We start from the raw sequence: 17,855 nt of genomic DNA, 5'->3' as shown, positions 1-17,855 counted from the left end.
TTTACATAACGGTTTCAATCAGGTGATTGGCAAACATTGCCAAACGTTTCTCAGTGTAATGATGAAAAATTCAAGTGGAAATCATTGCTCGGTGAACTCGTTTCTGTTCTAGATAACATTTGATTGGACGATAATCGGTGTAGTGCGAGATGAGTCATCGATATTCTTCCTCCGTTTTCCCAGAGAAGAATGCATTTTTAATCGCGCAAGTCTGCTAGAGGTTAATTTGGTCAGCTTTCAGGAATGCTCGACATGCCTTCAAAGCTAATAGACGTGGACTAAAAGGCACAAAACTCCAATTTGGATTTCATGGGGCCTTTTAAAAAAAGGACTATGAAATCTGAAATTTATGGAGCGTGTTGGTAAATTCCATAAACTCAGCATCAACCCCTGCACAAGGTTAAGCAAGAGTTACATTCTCCTCTTAAGCGTTCTCTCTCTCTATCTCTGCCTCTCTAGTTGATGTGATCCAGATGGCTGGGTGCTGTCACTCCAGGCGTGTGTATGTTCCCAGTGGAGATAGGCAGGGGAGAGCGGTGTGTTTGTGTTGGGCTCGGGGATGTGCTGGCCACCCTTTGGGTCTGCTGCTATCAGCACTAATTAAGGTCGGCCTGTCAGCCTTAGAAACAGCTGATAAGTGCAGGGGGGATAGGAGAGTGATGGGGTCAGCACATAGCCGTGTGTGTGTGTGTGTGTGTGTGTGTGTGTGTGTGTGTGTGTGTGTGTGTGTGCGTGTTTGTATGGGAGGTAATTTTCATGTTATTGTCTTTTTTGTGTTTCTGATCACTTTGTCTTTGTAAGAGATAGACCGAAATATTGACCAGCCCTGTCCAGTATGACAGCCAAGATATTTTCTGATATATGTCATGTCTCATACGTTTCCTAGATGTTATGTCCATCCATTAAAAAACCCACCTCAATTTTTTTACTTTTTTTTGTGGGCATGCCACTGTGAAAAAGACAACATTTCTGACCTTTTCCATAAAACTACAGCCCAAAATCGCTTTTATCAGGTGTACGCGCCTGGCCCGAAGTTTACTTCCTGACTATGTTTGGTAAGAGATTAAAGTGAGATATTAATACAGCCATTACGGTTCGGGAAGCACAAAACACCTATTTTAAAACTGCTTACACACCAGAATTGATAGTTTTTGCTGAGTCAATATTAGCTCTAGGCGCAAGGCTGTAGGTTCTTCTTGAAATGTTATAGTGTCCCTCCAGTACACGAATCCTCTATAACTCTCTCTCTTAGTCCAGCACTCTGATACCAACAGCGGATGTACAGTATCTCCCCTTTTTAGGGCTGTTAAAGGAGCCACCGAAGGTCCTCCATGCCCCGGGGTAGCAATGAATGCTAAACGGACACCATATTTCTCTCTCCATCTCAAACATGAGACACACGCCATACAGAGAGCCTATAGCATACTTCTCTCTCTCTTCTGTATAACACACACACACGTGTGGAAAAAGGGACCTAGAAAGCCAGGCTATGGCTCCGGGCCAGGGAATGATGGAGAGTTGGGGTTATTTTTATTTTTTTATTGCGCTGGGGCTCTTCCAACACTCAGTTTGTTTAATGCGCTTGGCCTGTATTTTATTTTTATGCGCTGGATCAGCCAGTATCAGGTAGGACTTAGCGCTGATGGATTTGGCTGATAACGTTTTCTGAACTCTTCCCTACCAGCTAATGGTGTCCTCTGAATTCCTCGCTTTCAAATCAGCGCTGTGAAAATACAGAAGTGTTAAAGGAACAAGCAGTGGACCTTTATATTTGAGCTTAGATATTCCATAGATAGGATTCATGGCTAGGAACATTTTTTACACGGTGAGGACATACCTTCGCTCTTAAAGTAAGCCGTGTAATTTTAGGGTGATCATGTTTTGATAGGAGAAGAGATGAAAGATGGATCGAGTTTTGCATCTTTTCTTTTCATCCGTCCACAGGCTTCCCATGATCATGGAAAACATTGGGCGTTTTAAAAATGATGATCATTAAAATGAATCGGAATGTAAAAGATTTAAAAGCTCTGATTTGCTTGAAATGCTAACAAACTATTGGATAAGTTATTCAAATTCATAGGTGAAATAATGTGGGAACCTTGTATCCTGCTATCCGTACATTCATCTCTCTCTCTTCACTACATTATGCTCAATTCACGTTTCTCCCTAGTTGCGTCTTCCTGAAAAACTCTTGAATCTAATCTCCTTTCCCGAATGGTCATGGTTGAAGCGAACATTTCATTTCTCAAGCGCTGTAGCTAGCAAGTAGTCAACCTCAGATCTGCATTCGTTTAACATTCCTTCCTAATTTTGCCGTTAATTGCGTCAGCCTGTCGTCATGCGAGAGGATTCGCAGTGTTTAATCAGGTTTAAGACTATTAACATAGCCATTCTTGGAATTTCACGTTTTGGTGTCTTAACCAAGACTGTGTCGCCATCACCGTAAATCTGCCATCCTCTTCCCACCCCCTCAGCTATTCATTTTGTCTCCAGTGACGCCCATCGAGAAACAAAGCGATAGAGCCAAGAGAAGTGATGTATTTTTAGGCCTGCTGGAGGACTTCTGAGAAGAAAAGAAGGCGAGATGCGAGAGAGGGAGACCATTGAGTGTTGAGGGTGGTGATGGGATGCATTGATTGATGGGCTGTTTCCTCTCTCTCTGATTGGCTGTGTTGTGGGAGGAGGTGATTGGCCACTTGACCTCTAAGTGATCAATATGGACTCATCCCTATCTGTCTCAGGACAAATGTGTGAGGGCCCATTGTGTTCCAGTGCATCTGATAAGAGCATGTAGTATGGAAAAGCTCAAGATATATGTTTCCTAAAGGTAGCGATCTGTCGACTGCCTACATAGACAGCTGTCTACAAAGGGAAGCATCCTAATCCCAATGAAAGATTGTGAACGAGTGATATAGATGTGGGATTATCAAATAATTTCTCAACATAAATGTTAAATAGAAATTTTAAACATTATGCTGTAAATTGTTTTAAATTTAAAACATAAAAAAAAATTATTTTATGAATATGAAAGGTGTTTAAATAAGCAAAACTGTATAAAAATGCTAAATAGAAAGTTTTGGGCCCCATTTTTTGTTCAAATTTAATTAGAAATTTCTAATACAATGATCCTTTTCACTGAGGCTCGTTGCAATGCATTCTGGGATTGTTGTTTTAAAGCATGTACGTTTAAAATCAGGATTCTTCAAAATGCTTGCTGGGTATGCGGATACGTTTAATGACTTCATTTTACCTCTTTCTCTCTCTAATAGCTTTTGAATCTGAAGTTTTTAGGATCAGCATTACATGGACATATTATGTGAAAGTAAATAAATTGTAATGATTGTTTTCAGGGCTTCCTAGTGACCCATGCCTCTTTTCTTCCTGTCGACGCCCCAGCCCGATGCTATCGATATACGCAGTAAATGGGAAAGATTAGGTCACAGAGGAAAAATTCTGTGCTTGTTGAAAGATTAATCTGAAGGGACACATGCGTCAAATAGAGGAAAACTTGAGACACGGATGAAGTCAGAAATCTTTTCTTCTGCTTTAGATCAGCATCTATCTGTCCCTCATTTCCAGGTTACGAGAGACCGTGTATTATCATGACCCAAATAAAAGTGCGCCCGGACGTGTGAATGTTCTCATCCATCAGCCTCTGTTTCCCAGTAGACTTCCTCCCCAGCCCCTCTGCTCGTGCTGCCGCTCCGGCTTTCTCTTTTCACCTCATCTTTCCCTTTGATTTAGATTTTTAGCTTTTGCCATCCTCATGTGTTTTGGCAGGACAGATGCAGAAGGGCTCATCGGGACTAGCCAGAGAGGTTATGGAGCTCAAGAGGAAGTTCTTTTTTGCCCTAAGTAAACTGACTCACCTCAGGGGCAGCTGCCGCCTGTGGTCTGAGCCTGACCGTAATGAGTACGGCTAGTCAGAAGGTCAGTGTCTTTAAAGGCCTCTCTGACAGGACGTGTTAGTGCTCGAAAGGCTGCTGGAACATCACCAGCTTCATTTATTAGCTTGTGCCAGGACGTGGTGGTTTGCACAGACCTGGGTGGCCTGTGTGCTTGTGGGATGCATGGCATCTCTTTTTCGTTTTTTGGTCAAAATGGCTGAATTAAGATTGGTATGGCAGGCCGTGAGCATCGCGCATACATTGTGTGTTTATGTTTGTGTGCGTGCGTGTGTGTGTGTGTGTGTGTGTGTGTGTGTCAGTGAAAGGAAACAGAAGCACACTGATGTCAGGTACATAAGCTTCTTTCTGGAGCTGTGATGTCACTCTGGATAGAATCGGGTCAGCCAGTTCCTTTGAGGAGCCGTAAAGAAGGAAAAGTGTGTGTGTGTGTGTGTGTCAGTGAAAGGAAACAGAAGCACACTGATGTCAGGTACATAAGCTTCTTTCTGGAGCTGTGATGTCACTCTGGATAGAATCGGGTCAGCCAGTTCCTTTGAGGAGCCGTAAAGAAGGAAAAGAGACTGACAGGAAGAGATGGAGTTCGCCAGCGATTGGGAAAACGATAAGAGAAAAAGTACATTCGCAGAGATTTCCCGAGATGAAAATGGAAGGGGTAGTCTTTCATTCTGAAGCGAAGAGAGGCACTCCGTTATAAAACTTAAGGCCGCTGTCGGCTGAAGTTTAAGGCATTAAAGCTGTTCCAAAAGGAAGGGGTAACATGCCTATTGATTTAGCTGTTTTGCACAAATTTAAAGGCAGCATTGCATGCAAGGTCAAAAACCATGCATTGCGTTGTTGAGTTCAATTTATGGAATATAATATAGAATATAAAAATAATGCAGTTTCAAAAGGTTGCACTGTGAAATGGACCATTTTGCCCATGCTGCTAAGTTTTATTGAAATGAGTTTCGAGTTTATTTTAGGACCACATGTGTTGCATGCCATAGAAGACATCTCGCCAGCTTTTGAAATGGCTCCAGGGGCAAGACCGTAAAAGAAAATGTGAGAGGTAGAGAGAACTAGTATTTGACACAGTCTGTCATTGTGTCTCATCTTCAGCTCCGGTGCTCTAGGACACGTGGAAGGACATTTTGCACTTCAAAACTCTAGTTCACGGTACCTTTTGTAATAGATTGCTCTCGCATAGACGCAGGAATGAATCTCTATTTCTTTAAACATCAGAATACTGATTGTGTGTTTTGGTCCTCCAAACAGGCAGGAGGCGCTGTTGGCAGCCATCAGTGAGAAGGACGCCAACATTGCTCTTCTAGAGCTCTCCGCATCGAAGAAGAAGAAGACTCAAGATGAGGTGGCTCTGCTGAAGAGGGAGAAGGACAGATTGGTCCAGCAGCTCAAACAGCAGGTGAGACCAGCCTCCAGATTCTTCAACCTCTACCCACAGGAATTACATTGGTTAAGTGTATCCAGAAGTGCCTCCGCCTCATAGCGTTCGGATTATATTTAGATTTCTCAACTTAAATAACGATTTGTTTGGATTTTTGATATATTTCGTTTATTGACCAGTTTTAAGAAAGTGTTTTAAATGTTTGTTTTTACAGGAGACAGGTCAAAATGATCATGCGTCGTAATCAAAAGCACGCCACAGATGCTGTCCACAGACGTTAAGTTGACAATAACCCGAAATATTCTGAGTGATTGCGCAGAAATATAAGATTGGACAGGATATCCTTATGGTGTGTTCATAGTATCAGTAACCAGCTGACCTTCAGGAGTGCAGTCATAATTTGCGGCCTGTTCTGCGAAGCTGTATAGCAGTTCAAGGACAGGCTGCAGGACGGCTTTTGGGAAAATCAAACTGAGCCGAGACCCAGAGTTTGGAGACGCAAACAGAGTGCAGATGTCCGGCCGCAGACCCGATTTTAGGATTACTTGGCTCCGCCTCCGCCTTCCCACAAACCACCTGCAAATACATGCAGACTAACTGAAATACACACAGACTAGTGCCCGTGCATGCAGATGAGACCCTTGCAACCCCTTGACACACGTGCAAATGCCCATGCGCAAAAAACAGCACCCACAGAAAAACAAACAGAAGAGGCAACACGCACATTGCTCCATTCATGCTCACGGATGCATGCACACACACACACAAACACGCATGCAGTCTTGAAAAACGCCCCTCCCTCGCGCTTTCTCTGAATGACAGGCTATCAGCGCGTCGCATAGCGGCAGCATTCCACAGGAAATGGGTGTCAGTAGTGCAGATAGCTGTGGGGCTCGACTCTCACCCGCAGCCCTGAGATCAGGAGGGCAGCCCACCGGCCCCACCTGCACACTGTCAATCACAGCGGGGGGAATTTGGTTAAGGGCCAGTTGCTCTCCTGACATCCTAATGGTTCGGGTCAGTTATGGGGGTTACACACGGTGGCCCTAAATCAGCTATTTTGGGCAGTTTAACTGGGTCAGAGTTAAGAAAGGCCCCGGAAGGTTAAGGACCCTTAATTCAGCCATCTTCGTTTTTCCGGTCTTCTTGGACACATTCGGCATACACACGGAACTTATTTAGAATCATTAATAAACGCCAATCCTCATTTATAATCATTACCATCTAGATGGAGAATAATGGTTGTAGGTTTAGACACAGGACATGACAAGACTGAAGGTGTTTGACGTGGCCCCCGGGGATGGGCGAGGGCTGTCTACTGTTGCAGCTTCTGGATCGGGGTCGGAGGAAGTGATTGACGGGAGACGAGTGTGACGTAGTGGTACATGAATGGAGGGTTTTTCTTTTGCGTTTCGAAGAGACAGATGCAGGGCTGATAATGGTTTGGAGGAGGAGAAATTCTCATCGTGCTTGTCAAGTCTTGTAGGAATAAGGAAAATGGTGTTTGGCCGTACACGTAATTTAACCAAGTGTGATGTGATAGTGAATCAAACGAGGGAATATATGTATTGTGATGATTTTTATCCATCATCAGCATTGAACAAGAAGACATTTTTGCAGTCAATGGATTTCTGCTTTTGATAAACGCAACCGGAATTACATTTTCTAAACTGTTCCTCCCTAATATGGATATGGATGTATTTTCTAAATGGCAATAATTGTGCATCTTGCAACATTTTGCTTTCACTAATGATCTAAAAATTACTTGACACTTAGTCAATAAAAACATAGACATTTTTCTAAAAAAAATTGTGTGCATGCTTTTTTTTTGTTTAAGATGCTTTAACGAATCACATTGCCTTTCTTGTTCAAGTTTTTTAAATAAAAGCAGGTTTAGACGTACCAAGCGTGAGATAAATGGAGCCCATCCTTACATTTAAATGATATATTCTAGACAAATAGCAGATGGGACTTTTTGATGTCTGACAAAATGATGCATAACCAACAGCCGGTTCTGTTCGATCCACATATTTGAAGTGCGGGAGAAATTGAAAGATGGGAGAAAATGAGCGTGCACGTTTTTAATGACAACATCTTTCTGTTTTTTCATCACTCCTAAAGATAGATCTGATGTGTTTCTCTTTGTTCTGTTCCCTCCCGTCTTCTTCTCTCCTCTGCTCTCCGTCTGTGTGTCTGTCAACCTCAGTGTTGATGATGGTGTAAAAATAGGACGATGCCCTGGTTGACCGTCTTTTGATGCGCGGTGATGTGCTCTCTCCGTCGCGCTCCGTCTTTTCTCTCTCCATAAATCTCCACTACGCGGCTCTGATGTGCTGCCCAAGTTTTATTAGCAGACTTGAGAAAGTGGAACAGCGTGTCACTGTGAAGAACAGGAGTTGGTGTTTAAAACTTGTGCAGCCCGCAGATTAAACGCCAGGGTGGCAACTGCTCCCCACTGCCATCACATGGTTCATTGATGTTACAATTAGCTGTGGAGGCTGGTTTCTTCTGCTGGTTTTTGTCTAGACTGGTCTAGAAGTGGAGAGGTTAGGAAACCGTACACTACCAGTCGAAAGCTTTGACACATCTGTTCATTCTTTATTATTCCCATTTTCCATGTTTTAGAACGCTCATAAAGTCAACAAAAGTAATAAATTGAAGTATGGGTATTTACAGGTATTAGTGACCAGAAATGTTGAATCAAAAATGTCAAATCTTTCATCTTAGCATACATGCATAGACATGAATTATATTTGTCTGCATGTAATTTCTTGCATAAATCAAAGGGTTTTTGGATTATTAGAAAAGTGAATTCACTCAGATGTGTCCAAAGGTTTGACTTATAGTGGACGTTCAAAGGTTGGGCTGAGGGAAATGTTTCCCTTTGACATTTTGATCCACATCTTTGTGGATTTAAGACTTAAAATTTACGTTGATGTACGAAGTCACGAGAGCATTCAGCACCCCCTCAACCCTTAGTTTTTCTGTTCATTGATAGACTTTTATGCTACTTTGATGCTCACTTGCAGTTAATTTTGGACAGATGAGAAAAAACAACACTGGTTAAAGAGACAGTTCACCCAAAAATAAAAAAATCTGTAATCATTTACTCGGCCACGAGATCTGTATAAATGTCTTTGTTCTGATAAAGACAAAGAAAGATATTTGGACAAATGCTTGTAACCAAGCAGTTCTTGGCGCCCATAGTAGGAAAAATGACAAATGTAGTCAAAAGTGTTTGCGCTCCTACATTCTTCAAAATATCTTCTTTTGTGTTCAACACAATAAAGACATTTACAAAGAAATGTTTCCTTCTACGGTAGTCACTGGTGGCCAAGAACTGTTTGTTTACAAGCATTCGTCCAAATATCATTCTCTGTCTTCATCAGAACAAAGAGAAAGTTAAACAGTAAATGAACACATTTTTGGGTGAACTGTCTCTTTAAATATTGCAAGTTAGATTCAAACTCTCATTGCCTACGTTAGCACCGAAGCATGATGTCTTGACTCAGTCCCCATGTCAAAGTCCTTTTCTCGTATTATCGCATCTTTGAGTTATTATCGTCTTATGAGTTATTAGCGTGTTATTGTAGGACAGCAGCTGGCGTGGGAGAGAAACAACATGAACGTCTGCCGCAGACCATCTGAGCTCCCCACACCCAAGCTTGCCGTTCTAAAAGCGCTCCTGGCTTGGGACCTGCAGAAAAACACTCCCACCTGCGTGAGGCATCCAAAAATATTTGATATGTCATAAAATTGATCATCCCTGCCCTAGCACGGTCTGAAGAGGCTGCATTAATCCGCAGCATTATCGAGGAGCATGATTCAGACCATTACTCATCTTAGTGCTCATATGTGAAATCTTTATGACACCTCAGTGGCCGGGCCGGCACAGTGAGCTCTCTGTCTGCTGTGGAGAGGTGTAGAATGGTTGGTGTGGTCACCACCCCTAAACCCAACCCCCTCTTCCATCATAATTCTCAACCTCCTGATGGATCACAGCAGAGACTTCCTGACTTTTCCCTTGTTAACCGTATGTCAGAATGCATGCGTGTGTGGGAGCGTGTGTTTGGGGTCTCTGCTCTCTGATGTCGGCGTGAACGTTTTATAGCGGTTAGAGTATGTTAGCTGTGGGAGTTCTGTTGCGTCCGTATACTCAAATGTTGAATTCTTTTTAGATTTCATGGATACTTTCAATTATTGCAGTATGTTGTTTTATACATTCGTGCATATATTTAATTTTAAAGAAACTCTAATGCATCTTTTAATTAAAAACGAAAAGATCATTTAGTTGGGGTGTCACAATATTTTGATATATTGCATATCACAATACAAGAAATGAAAAATATTTATGTTAGAGCAATGGTGCAATTTTGCACTTATACTGCGTTAAGAAGTTCTCTCTTGGGGTTAGCTGTGTTAAAAAATTCAATAAATAAATAAACTTTTTAAATAATTTAAATTCAGTTATTTTCAGTGATAGATCTATTCAATTTGTGGTATTTACATACAGAAGGTTCAGTTAAAACAAAAAACAATTTATATTGTTTTGGATTGGAATTTCAGGGAGGGGGTTGTTGCTTTTGGTTCAAAATATTGTGACACAGTCATAATCGTAAACCCGGTGTCGTATATTATATTTCTCTCAACAGGTATTGGTCTGGCTTTTGTTGAAACTAGTAACTTTGTATGAGCACCTATTGTATTATTGCTTCTCTATGACATATTGCTTATTGCTCCCTGAACTCTCTGTAAGTCGCTTTGGATAAAAGCGTCTGCTAAATGACTAAATGTAAAGATGAGTGTATTGTTACACCCCTAACATTTACGCTTTACTAAATACTGGGTTATTTCCAACCCAGCGTTGGGTCAAAAAGGGACGAACCCAGCCGTTGAGTTGAATTAACTAAGAAAATGTTTGTTTGATCCAATAGGGTTAAACAACCCAGCATAGTTGACTTGGTTAACTTAACGTGTTCGGAGTCTTTTTTTTGACCCAGTGCTGGGTTGAAAATAACCCAGTATTTTTTTGAGTGTTGTCATTGAATAATGATATTTATTAAGTATTGCGGCCATGAGTTCAAATCCCTGGTTATGCCTATCGTTACTGTCCTTCCAAAACCTTGAATGTCCAGATTTGCTGTTTTTCAGGAAATTGAAAAAACACTGTACTTTGGTCAAAACACTTTTTAATACTTCTTATTGGATAGATATTTTCAAAGCCCAGTGACATACCCCATCATTATAATAATGATTTTGACAAAAAATACAAATCACGAAATATGGAGATACAAGGTTTCAGAAGGACAGCAGTGATATGCTGATACAAAACCCAAAGGCACTTTTGAAGTAATGTATCTATATTGTGAGATAGTTGGCGATACCCGGCCCATCACGGGTAAACGGTTCCAGACTCGCTTCACACATCCTTAGTCTGTGGCACACGTATGGTGCATGTTCTTTTAACAGGTTACAGCGTTCACACCGCACGTGTGAAAGGAGCAGAGCGGCACTGAAGATAGTTTCAGCGCCGAGTCTATTTTTTGCTGCGTTACATGCTGAACTCAGCAGGAAACGCATTGTAAATGCACTATAAACCTGTTTATCAACACAGTCTCTTTCAATAGAAGCTTTTATGAAGCAACATAAAACACTGGAATGAACAACTCGCCCATAAAAAAATACATCTGTCGGGCTTGATTGAAGTCACACACACAGTGACAAGCTCACAAACAGCACTTTATTTTCACGGCGTCTGGCTGAATCCAGATGATTTAGGCGTTTTATTGGTACAATTTGGGGTTTGGGTTCCGTTCCATGTAGATTAATTGCCATTTGGGTGTAAATGTCATCATGTCGATTTCACGATAACCAAATTTGTAATCATTTTCAAAGGCACACTCCCCATAACCGTTCAGTTACTTGTAGCCATTATTGAAGGAAAATGCAACGTAGTACCCCAAAAATGGCTCAGCTCTGTTGCGCAGCAGAAACGCTGTTGGTGTGAAAGCACAGGATTGGATGCCGTAGGGTTTAAGTGCATTGTAAGTCGCACATGTGTGTGTTTTCGGCCACCCTGGCCACCCTGAATGTGTATTTTAGTCCCCACTCAGAGATGAAGGACATGCCGAGCTGTCAAAATCACCCATCCCCTCCAGAGTCCAATGCATCCAGACGGTTTTTACTCATCTACTTGAGAAAATTGAGACGTACAGAGGGAACGATATTTATACTGACAATTTCAGTAAGGTTCATTGCCCTTGTGCTTTCCAAATACTGGAGTTGCAGTTTTGGTCTCCTGTTCCCTTTAACCAATGTATCTGATGACTAAACCCCATCCGCTTCTTAGGAAGATGACCCGGAGTGATTCAGTCCAATTACAGTTTGCAGGTCCTCTGGGACGGTGTTAAAAAGTCTGGTTGTAGTTCTCTAACCGCAGATTGAGTGTTAGTGTTAGTTCCCACAAGTGCTGGAATGGTGTTGGTAATTCCATCCTCTCCGAAACTGCAGATTTGGGTCGATAGGTCTTTCTCTCATTACCTGCTACGTAGCCTCTGCCGAGTCCTCGCGTGGCATCAGGCACGACGGGCATTAGGATTGGCAGAGGTGCCAATTCAGAGAGCGGCCCTGTCCTGCTGTTGTCAGCAGAGACGTGGTTTGGTCACCCCTCAGAGGAATAAAACCGTTTTGTCTAGGAGCAACCCACGAAAGGACTAAAAATCTTTGCCAATGCCACCACATTGCGGATGGTCTAGAATAAATTGTACTTGTGTGAGTGTGTGCGTGCACGCGCACGTGTTTGTGTACCCAGTCGTGTTTGAAAGCGTACCTTTATTGGGTTCAGAATGCTGATGTTTTGTTGCATGGCCAGAGCTCCAGGCGCCTCACATCCACGCTGCGGCCAAACTGATCACAGAGCTTAAATTAGAGCTCAGCGCCCCGCAGCCAATGACAGGGGGATGAGGGGAAAGAAATCCAGAAAAACAAGTGAACAAACACGCACAAACAAAAACATCAACAGGCCTTCGATTCATTACAGTTTGCGAGAAGGTCTCGCGGCGGGTACGAGGCAATGGGCTCGAGCGGAGGGGGCCCTGCGACGGAGGGTCGCGGCTCACAGACCCATCCGCAACTGGATTTGTCTTGGATCCGGCGCAACTCTCTCTGCTCGTTTAGGAAAAAGAGTCTCTGTGTTTTCGGAACACGAGACCTCAAAACACAAGCCGCTAAATGGCTGTTTGAATAATGCCTGTGGGTGTCCGGCTTGTCCAAAGTGTGACGTTGTGGAGGAGAGGAAATGGATATTTTCCACTGCATCTCTGATTGTGGAGGATGTTTTATGATGTTATTATTATTCGGTTAGACAAATGAATTTTTTTCAAAACGTTTTTGTGCCTGCCTGGCAAGAGACTGTTGGGCAGCTGTTTTTTATGGGGTTTCGCTCATGTTGTAGTTGCTTTTCAACTGCAAACTGGTTTTTGTTAATGATATACTCATTCTGTTCAGCTGATTTAGATCACCAAAACATTTCACTGTTCTCTCTCTCTCGCTCTATTTTGTACTGCATTCTGACGCTGTTCTTTCTTTCAGAGCAAATTAACAAATTATGTGTTTCAACTACTTCAAGGTCCTTGGAACAAACTTGGAAAAATTCAAAATGCTCTACTAAAAAATAAAGTGTAAACTGAGGATTTGTTTAAATATTGTAATGAATATACAGTATATCATTTATTGATACATTTTTTTCTGTTTATTAAATCAAATAAATATTAGGTGTGACCACTTTAAACAGCTTTTGTCCCACTCACACGCACAGTTGTTCAGAGCAACTTGGAGATGTTGATGTTTTCATGGATTTAGTCTTTCTCTTCATGTCATCTTAGACTGATGGTGAGATCAGATCTCTGTGTGGGCCGTACTATCCGTTTCAGTGTTTATGTTCATACATAAATCTCACTTTTATATTACAGTTAAAGGCAAAGAATGTTTGGACATCTACGTTCATATTTCCTTCCTACACTAATGTACCTAATACGTTTGCAGTGTATATACCGTATATATACTTCTAAATCTAACTCAAAGTTTGCTTCCCCTGGGCACGCAGAACAGAGCGAGCATTCTGTTTCCACCCATTTCCCAGTTATCGGCTCTGTTCGATTTTAATCCCCGGCCTGTAAAACTGGAAGCGCCTCAGCTCACAATCACTGGAGCAGTACAGAATCCTCTCTGTCATGCTTATCTCTCTCTCTGTTATTCATGCAGGGATCTGGGACTGTATTTTTGTTATCTTTGCGTTTGATGTCTTGGCCTCTTTAGTGACTTCTGAGCCTGTGTAATGACTTTTAATGGTCTTAAAAAGACTGTGACGGAGCACCCCATTTTTTAGTCTTTCTTCTTGACTATTGGTAATTTTTTCCCCGGCATTAAATACCGTAAAATGCAGCGACGTTACACAAAGTAAGGTTCAATAGTTTACTGTGAAAACGTTATAAGAGAGAATGGGGTGTTTATCAAACATATCCACCTTTTCCTGGACTCCCTAATTAAGGTGGTTTGTCCGGTAGGCGATTACTCAGACTGCTTTACAGCTGATAAACATTTAATTTGTTGACATTCATCGTTTATTCATAAAGTATAAATATAGTATAGTATAAAAATAAATATTGAACTTTTTACCTGAAAGCTTTTTTTTGTTTTTACTGGTTTGTGGTGTGTAGCCTCTGCAATGATATTTTAGTGAGAATGGATGCAGAATGGTCCAAGTAATGAGTCATCGTAACCGTGGCCTTTCAGCTAGTGCATGGGTCTGATTGTTGACCTTGGTGCTTAAGTGGCTTGTGTACGTTTAAGTCTGCCTCTTATGTGCCCTCCCAATCTTATTTTCCCCTCGTCTCATTATTTCTTCTCCTGTTTATACTGTTTTATCAATAAAAGTGGCAAAAAGGCCAAACTGCAGCTTGCAGGTTCAGGTAATGGCATACCTTTGAGAAACATGTGGTTCACATTAAAACAAACAGGGAAGTGTGTGTGCATCTGTGAGCTTGTGTTTGTGTGTGTTAAAAGCCATTTAGAGCCGAGCCGGAGAATGCCGGGAAGAGATGTTCTACTGTTAACAGATGAGACGAGCTGTAATAAAACATTGCTTTTGCAAATTTGTTAAGCTTAACGCACACACTTTTGTTTTACTAGTGAAGGAAAATCGTTTACAGTGTGTGTTGGGGGATCTTTGCGTTCTCATGATGTAAAATGATATAATATTTGTTGTGTTATTAGTATTATGGTATTATGTTACATTTTGGTAAAAGTTTTACAATAAGGTTTGTTAACATTAGACGCATTAACATAAACTAATAATAAACGATACATTTTTACAGCTTTTTTAATCTTTGTTAATTTTACTCAACACATACAAGTAATATTGACTAAGATTAATAAAAAATATGTATTGTTAATTGTTTGCTTATGTTAACTAAAGTCAGTGTTAACAAATGGATCCTTGTTGTAAACGTCTTACCAATATTTTTTACATCATTATTTATCCATCATACATTGACTGGTAATCTTGATATTCTTTGTCCTGTAAAACTTTATTTTTCTCAATGCATATTCATCATTTGTTTTTTATGCGTATGTGCGTTTCAATGTGGAACTCAATCCCAGTTACAACCATTTCTTCAAATGCAGTCATTGTGTAATTATTGTGATAGTGTAGTTTGATGCATTTAAACATCTGCATTTGAAAGCAATTGCAATAAGGAAATATGACGAAAATGCAGTAGACAAAAAACATTTTTTGCATTTTATCCACAATATTTTTTAAGGTAGGATGGAAAGGAAGGAGAGTTTGTGTGCTGTGAAGGTGTAGGAGGAGCTGCCATTACGATGTTTCACTTCCTTGACCCCAATTTTGAGCCGCAGAAAAGGCCCTTGATATCACACTGAATTCAGAGCAATGACGGATAATCGCCACTCAGCACTTTCGTCAATTTTCAGGGTTTTTTCCCGGTTTGTTGGCAGCATGTCAGCGTTTTTGAGCCATATTAGACCAGGCTGGGAGTCAGGAGAAATGATAATGGCGGAGAAGTAGAATAATTGTAAAAATGATTAGATTAAGTGAACAAACCAGCTCTCCAGTTGGGACGGAAACCACCGGATTGAGGTCAGCATTCCTGACAATTACTATGAGAGGGAGAACGAGAAGGAAAAGTAGAAAAAGCGTGCGAGAGAAAAAAGACAAAGTGAGAAAATGTATAGATAAGCGATGCGGAGAAAGCAGGGAAGTGTGGCACTTAGAAGCATTCCCGCACCGTTCCTTTAGATGCGTTCGGTGCCGCCGGCAGTAACCCGAACGTTTTTGTAAATGGTGCAGCGTTCTCAGGCGACAGGGCTTAGTGTGTGTTCCCTCATCCGCTCGACTTTATCAAGTCCATATCGCTGCCTCTAGCTGAAGGAATTTGGAAGTAAGAGAGGTCCTGGAGAAAGGGGGAAAATAGAGAAAAAGATCCATATGTCGGATTCCTGAAGCACCTCGACACGCACACAAATACACAAACACACAGCAGTTCCCTCGCCATAAGCCACTCAGACAGGGATCTGGTTTCATGGTAAATTTTATTACACATGGATGTAAGGGGCTCCTACAATTAAGGAGGGCTTCTTAAAGGGGTCTCGCTTACCCGCTTGTTAGCCCGCTAGCCTGCGCACATTTCGTTCTCCTTTTCGCATTCCTTTCCAGCCTTCTGTTCTCCGCATGTCCAACCCCCTTCCATTTAGACATGGGAACAGAGGATTTCCATTTTTAAATGTCGAAACCATTGGTTACGGGACACCAGAGTAAAAACGTCTGAATGTTACAGCACGAAACGTATAGCGTGATAGCGCCATTTGATTCGTAGACGAATTACTCGAAGCGGTTATGGAATTCATCATACTCGCTTTCTGAACCGCAAGTCATTCATTTCAACATGTCCGAGTTGAAGTGAACCAAAAAACTGTTACTGTGTTATGTTTATTTAAGGCACGTGTGACTTAAAGTGACTTAACATGATTTAAGGCGAATTTATAAAACGTTTAAACACATTTTGAGTTTTGTTTTATGAAAAATGGAAAAATTTCTAGCAGGATCTCAGTATCTTCCCCACCAGCCACCTTTCCTTTCGTCTTTGTTTTATGGCTCACATATGAGCTGTTAGGTACGGAGTGTGCCTCCCTGCTCCGTAGCCATCTGGGATCGGCTCTTCAGAACCCCTCCGGCCCTTTGAGGAGATCCGGTTTCCACAAACGCTTACCCACGCCTCCCTCTCCTCACATGCATACACAAACACCTCCCTGTGGACCCCTTTCCTTCTTTTCAACGCCAACATCTCTGAGATTCCCCCCTCGTTGCCCTCCATTGTCCATATTGTGTTTTCGAAGGGCATCTGCGAGTTGTGCGATGGTCGAACGCTCCGCCAAAGTAAATCCAGGAGGTTTAGCTGCTTCTGCTAACGTAGGGTACATGATGTCATTGGCTAGATCATCCACAGGGGTCAAAGGGCACACATGGACATTTGTAGCAATTTGTCTCCTCTCCACTGGCTCTCTCTCTCTTGTCCTGTCTTCTGGAATGAGTTTATCTCTTAGCAGAGGGGCCTCTTCCGCTCGGAGAGTGGCGACTGTATAGCGGCCCTCACCTGTTTTCCAAACAGAGACACGACTTTGACAGTTTGCAGTTGCAGTCCCCTTTGAAAACCATCTCTCTGTTTTCATTCTCGGTGGGTTGGAGCCGTTCACCCCTGGAGGGGAGGCAGAGGGAACTCTGTGTAGTTATGTTTAAGCTACACTGACATGTTTTAGGAAATTATGGCAGATTTGCTGTGTTGCTTCATAAATCATTTTATTAACCCCAAGAAGGTTCCTCAGGTTGACTGAATGAAAAACTATACGGTTCTTTTTTCCGTCGTAGGGATGAAGAATATTCACACTAATCACACATTTCAAATATTATGAGGATTCATTTTAGAGAAGAAATACACAATAATTGTGGTAAAATGGGTATTTATTGCTAATCTGGCTCTTAAATTGTACATGCAGACAGTTTCTATAAAGAGAAATTGTGCAATGTGTATTGTTGATATCAATGATTTCTGTGGTTTTGTAAGAAAATATGAACCGAGTTTTAATATGCATATGATGTGGGAATATTTCAGATTTATAGTGGATGGGAAATTTTTCTTATATTCACGCAAAGAAGGTTCAGAATGTATATGGGTAGTTGACGTGTCCTTTGGTGGCGAAATTTAGAAAACAAACAGTTAATATTGCATTGTTTTATTTTATTCATATTTATCATATAAAATTGCATTTTAGAGGGATTTATCTTCAGTGTTTGTTTTTTTTTGTAAATTTTTGCCATCACACCATAGGACACATTTGCAAATTAGTCTGTCAACTACCCATTTTTATAGGCTACTTATGTTTTTTTTTTTTACAATACTGTCATGTCTCATTTCTTCTGTTGTTGTATGGAAACCAGCAGTGTAAAGCGTTTTTAAGGGTTTAGGAAGGGCAAAATAATAGGTATA

The 17,855-nt window shown here is 41.4% G+C and overlaps 1 protein-coding gene across 11 annotated transcripts in view; it reads left to right on the top strand.

Annotated features, from left to right (window-relative positions):
• Positions 1–17,855, top strand: part of erc1b (ELKS/RAB6-interacting/CAST family member 1b) — a 158,860-nt gene that overhangs the window by 103,642 nt on the left and 37,363 nt on the right. For all 11 annotated transcript variants that reach the window (XM_057323925.1, XM_057323924.1, XM_057323923.1 and 8 more), the window contains one exon: positions 5,163–5,310. In XM_057323925.1, coding sequence (XP_057179908.1) covers positions 5,163–5,310 — 148 coding nt within the window. The remainder of the gene's footprint in view (positions 1–5,162; positions 5,311–17,855) is intronic.

This window comes from Triplophysa rosa, linkage group LG24, assembly GCF_024868665.1.
Source record: "Triplophysa rosa linkage group LG24, Trosa_1v2, whole genome shotgun sequence".
Classification (NCBI taxonomy): domain Eukaryota; kingdom Metazoa; phylum Chordata; class Actinopteri; order Cypriniformes; family Nemacheilidae; genus Triplophysa; species Triplophysa rosa.
The sequence above is the reverse complement of the archived record's forward strand: the minus strand, read 5'-3'. Positions and strand labels throughout refer to the sequence as shown.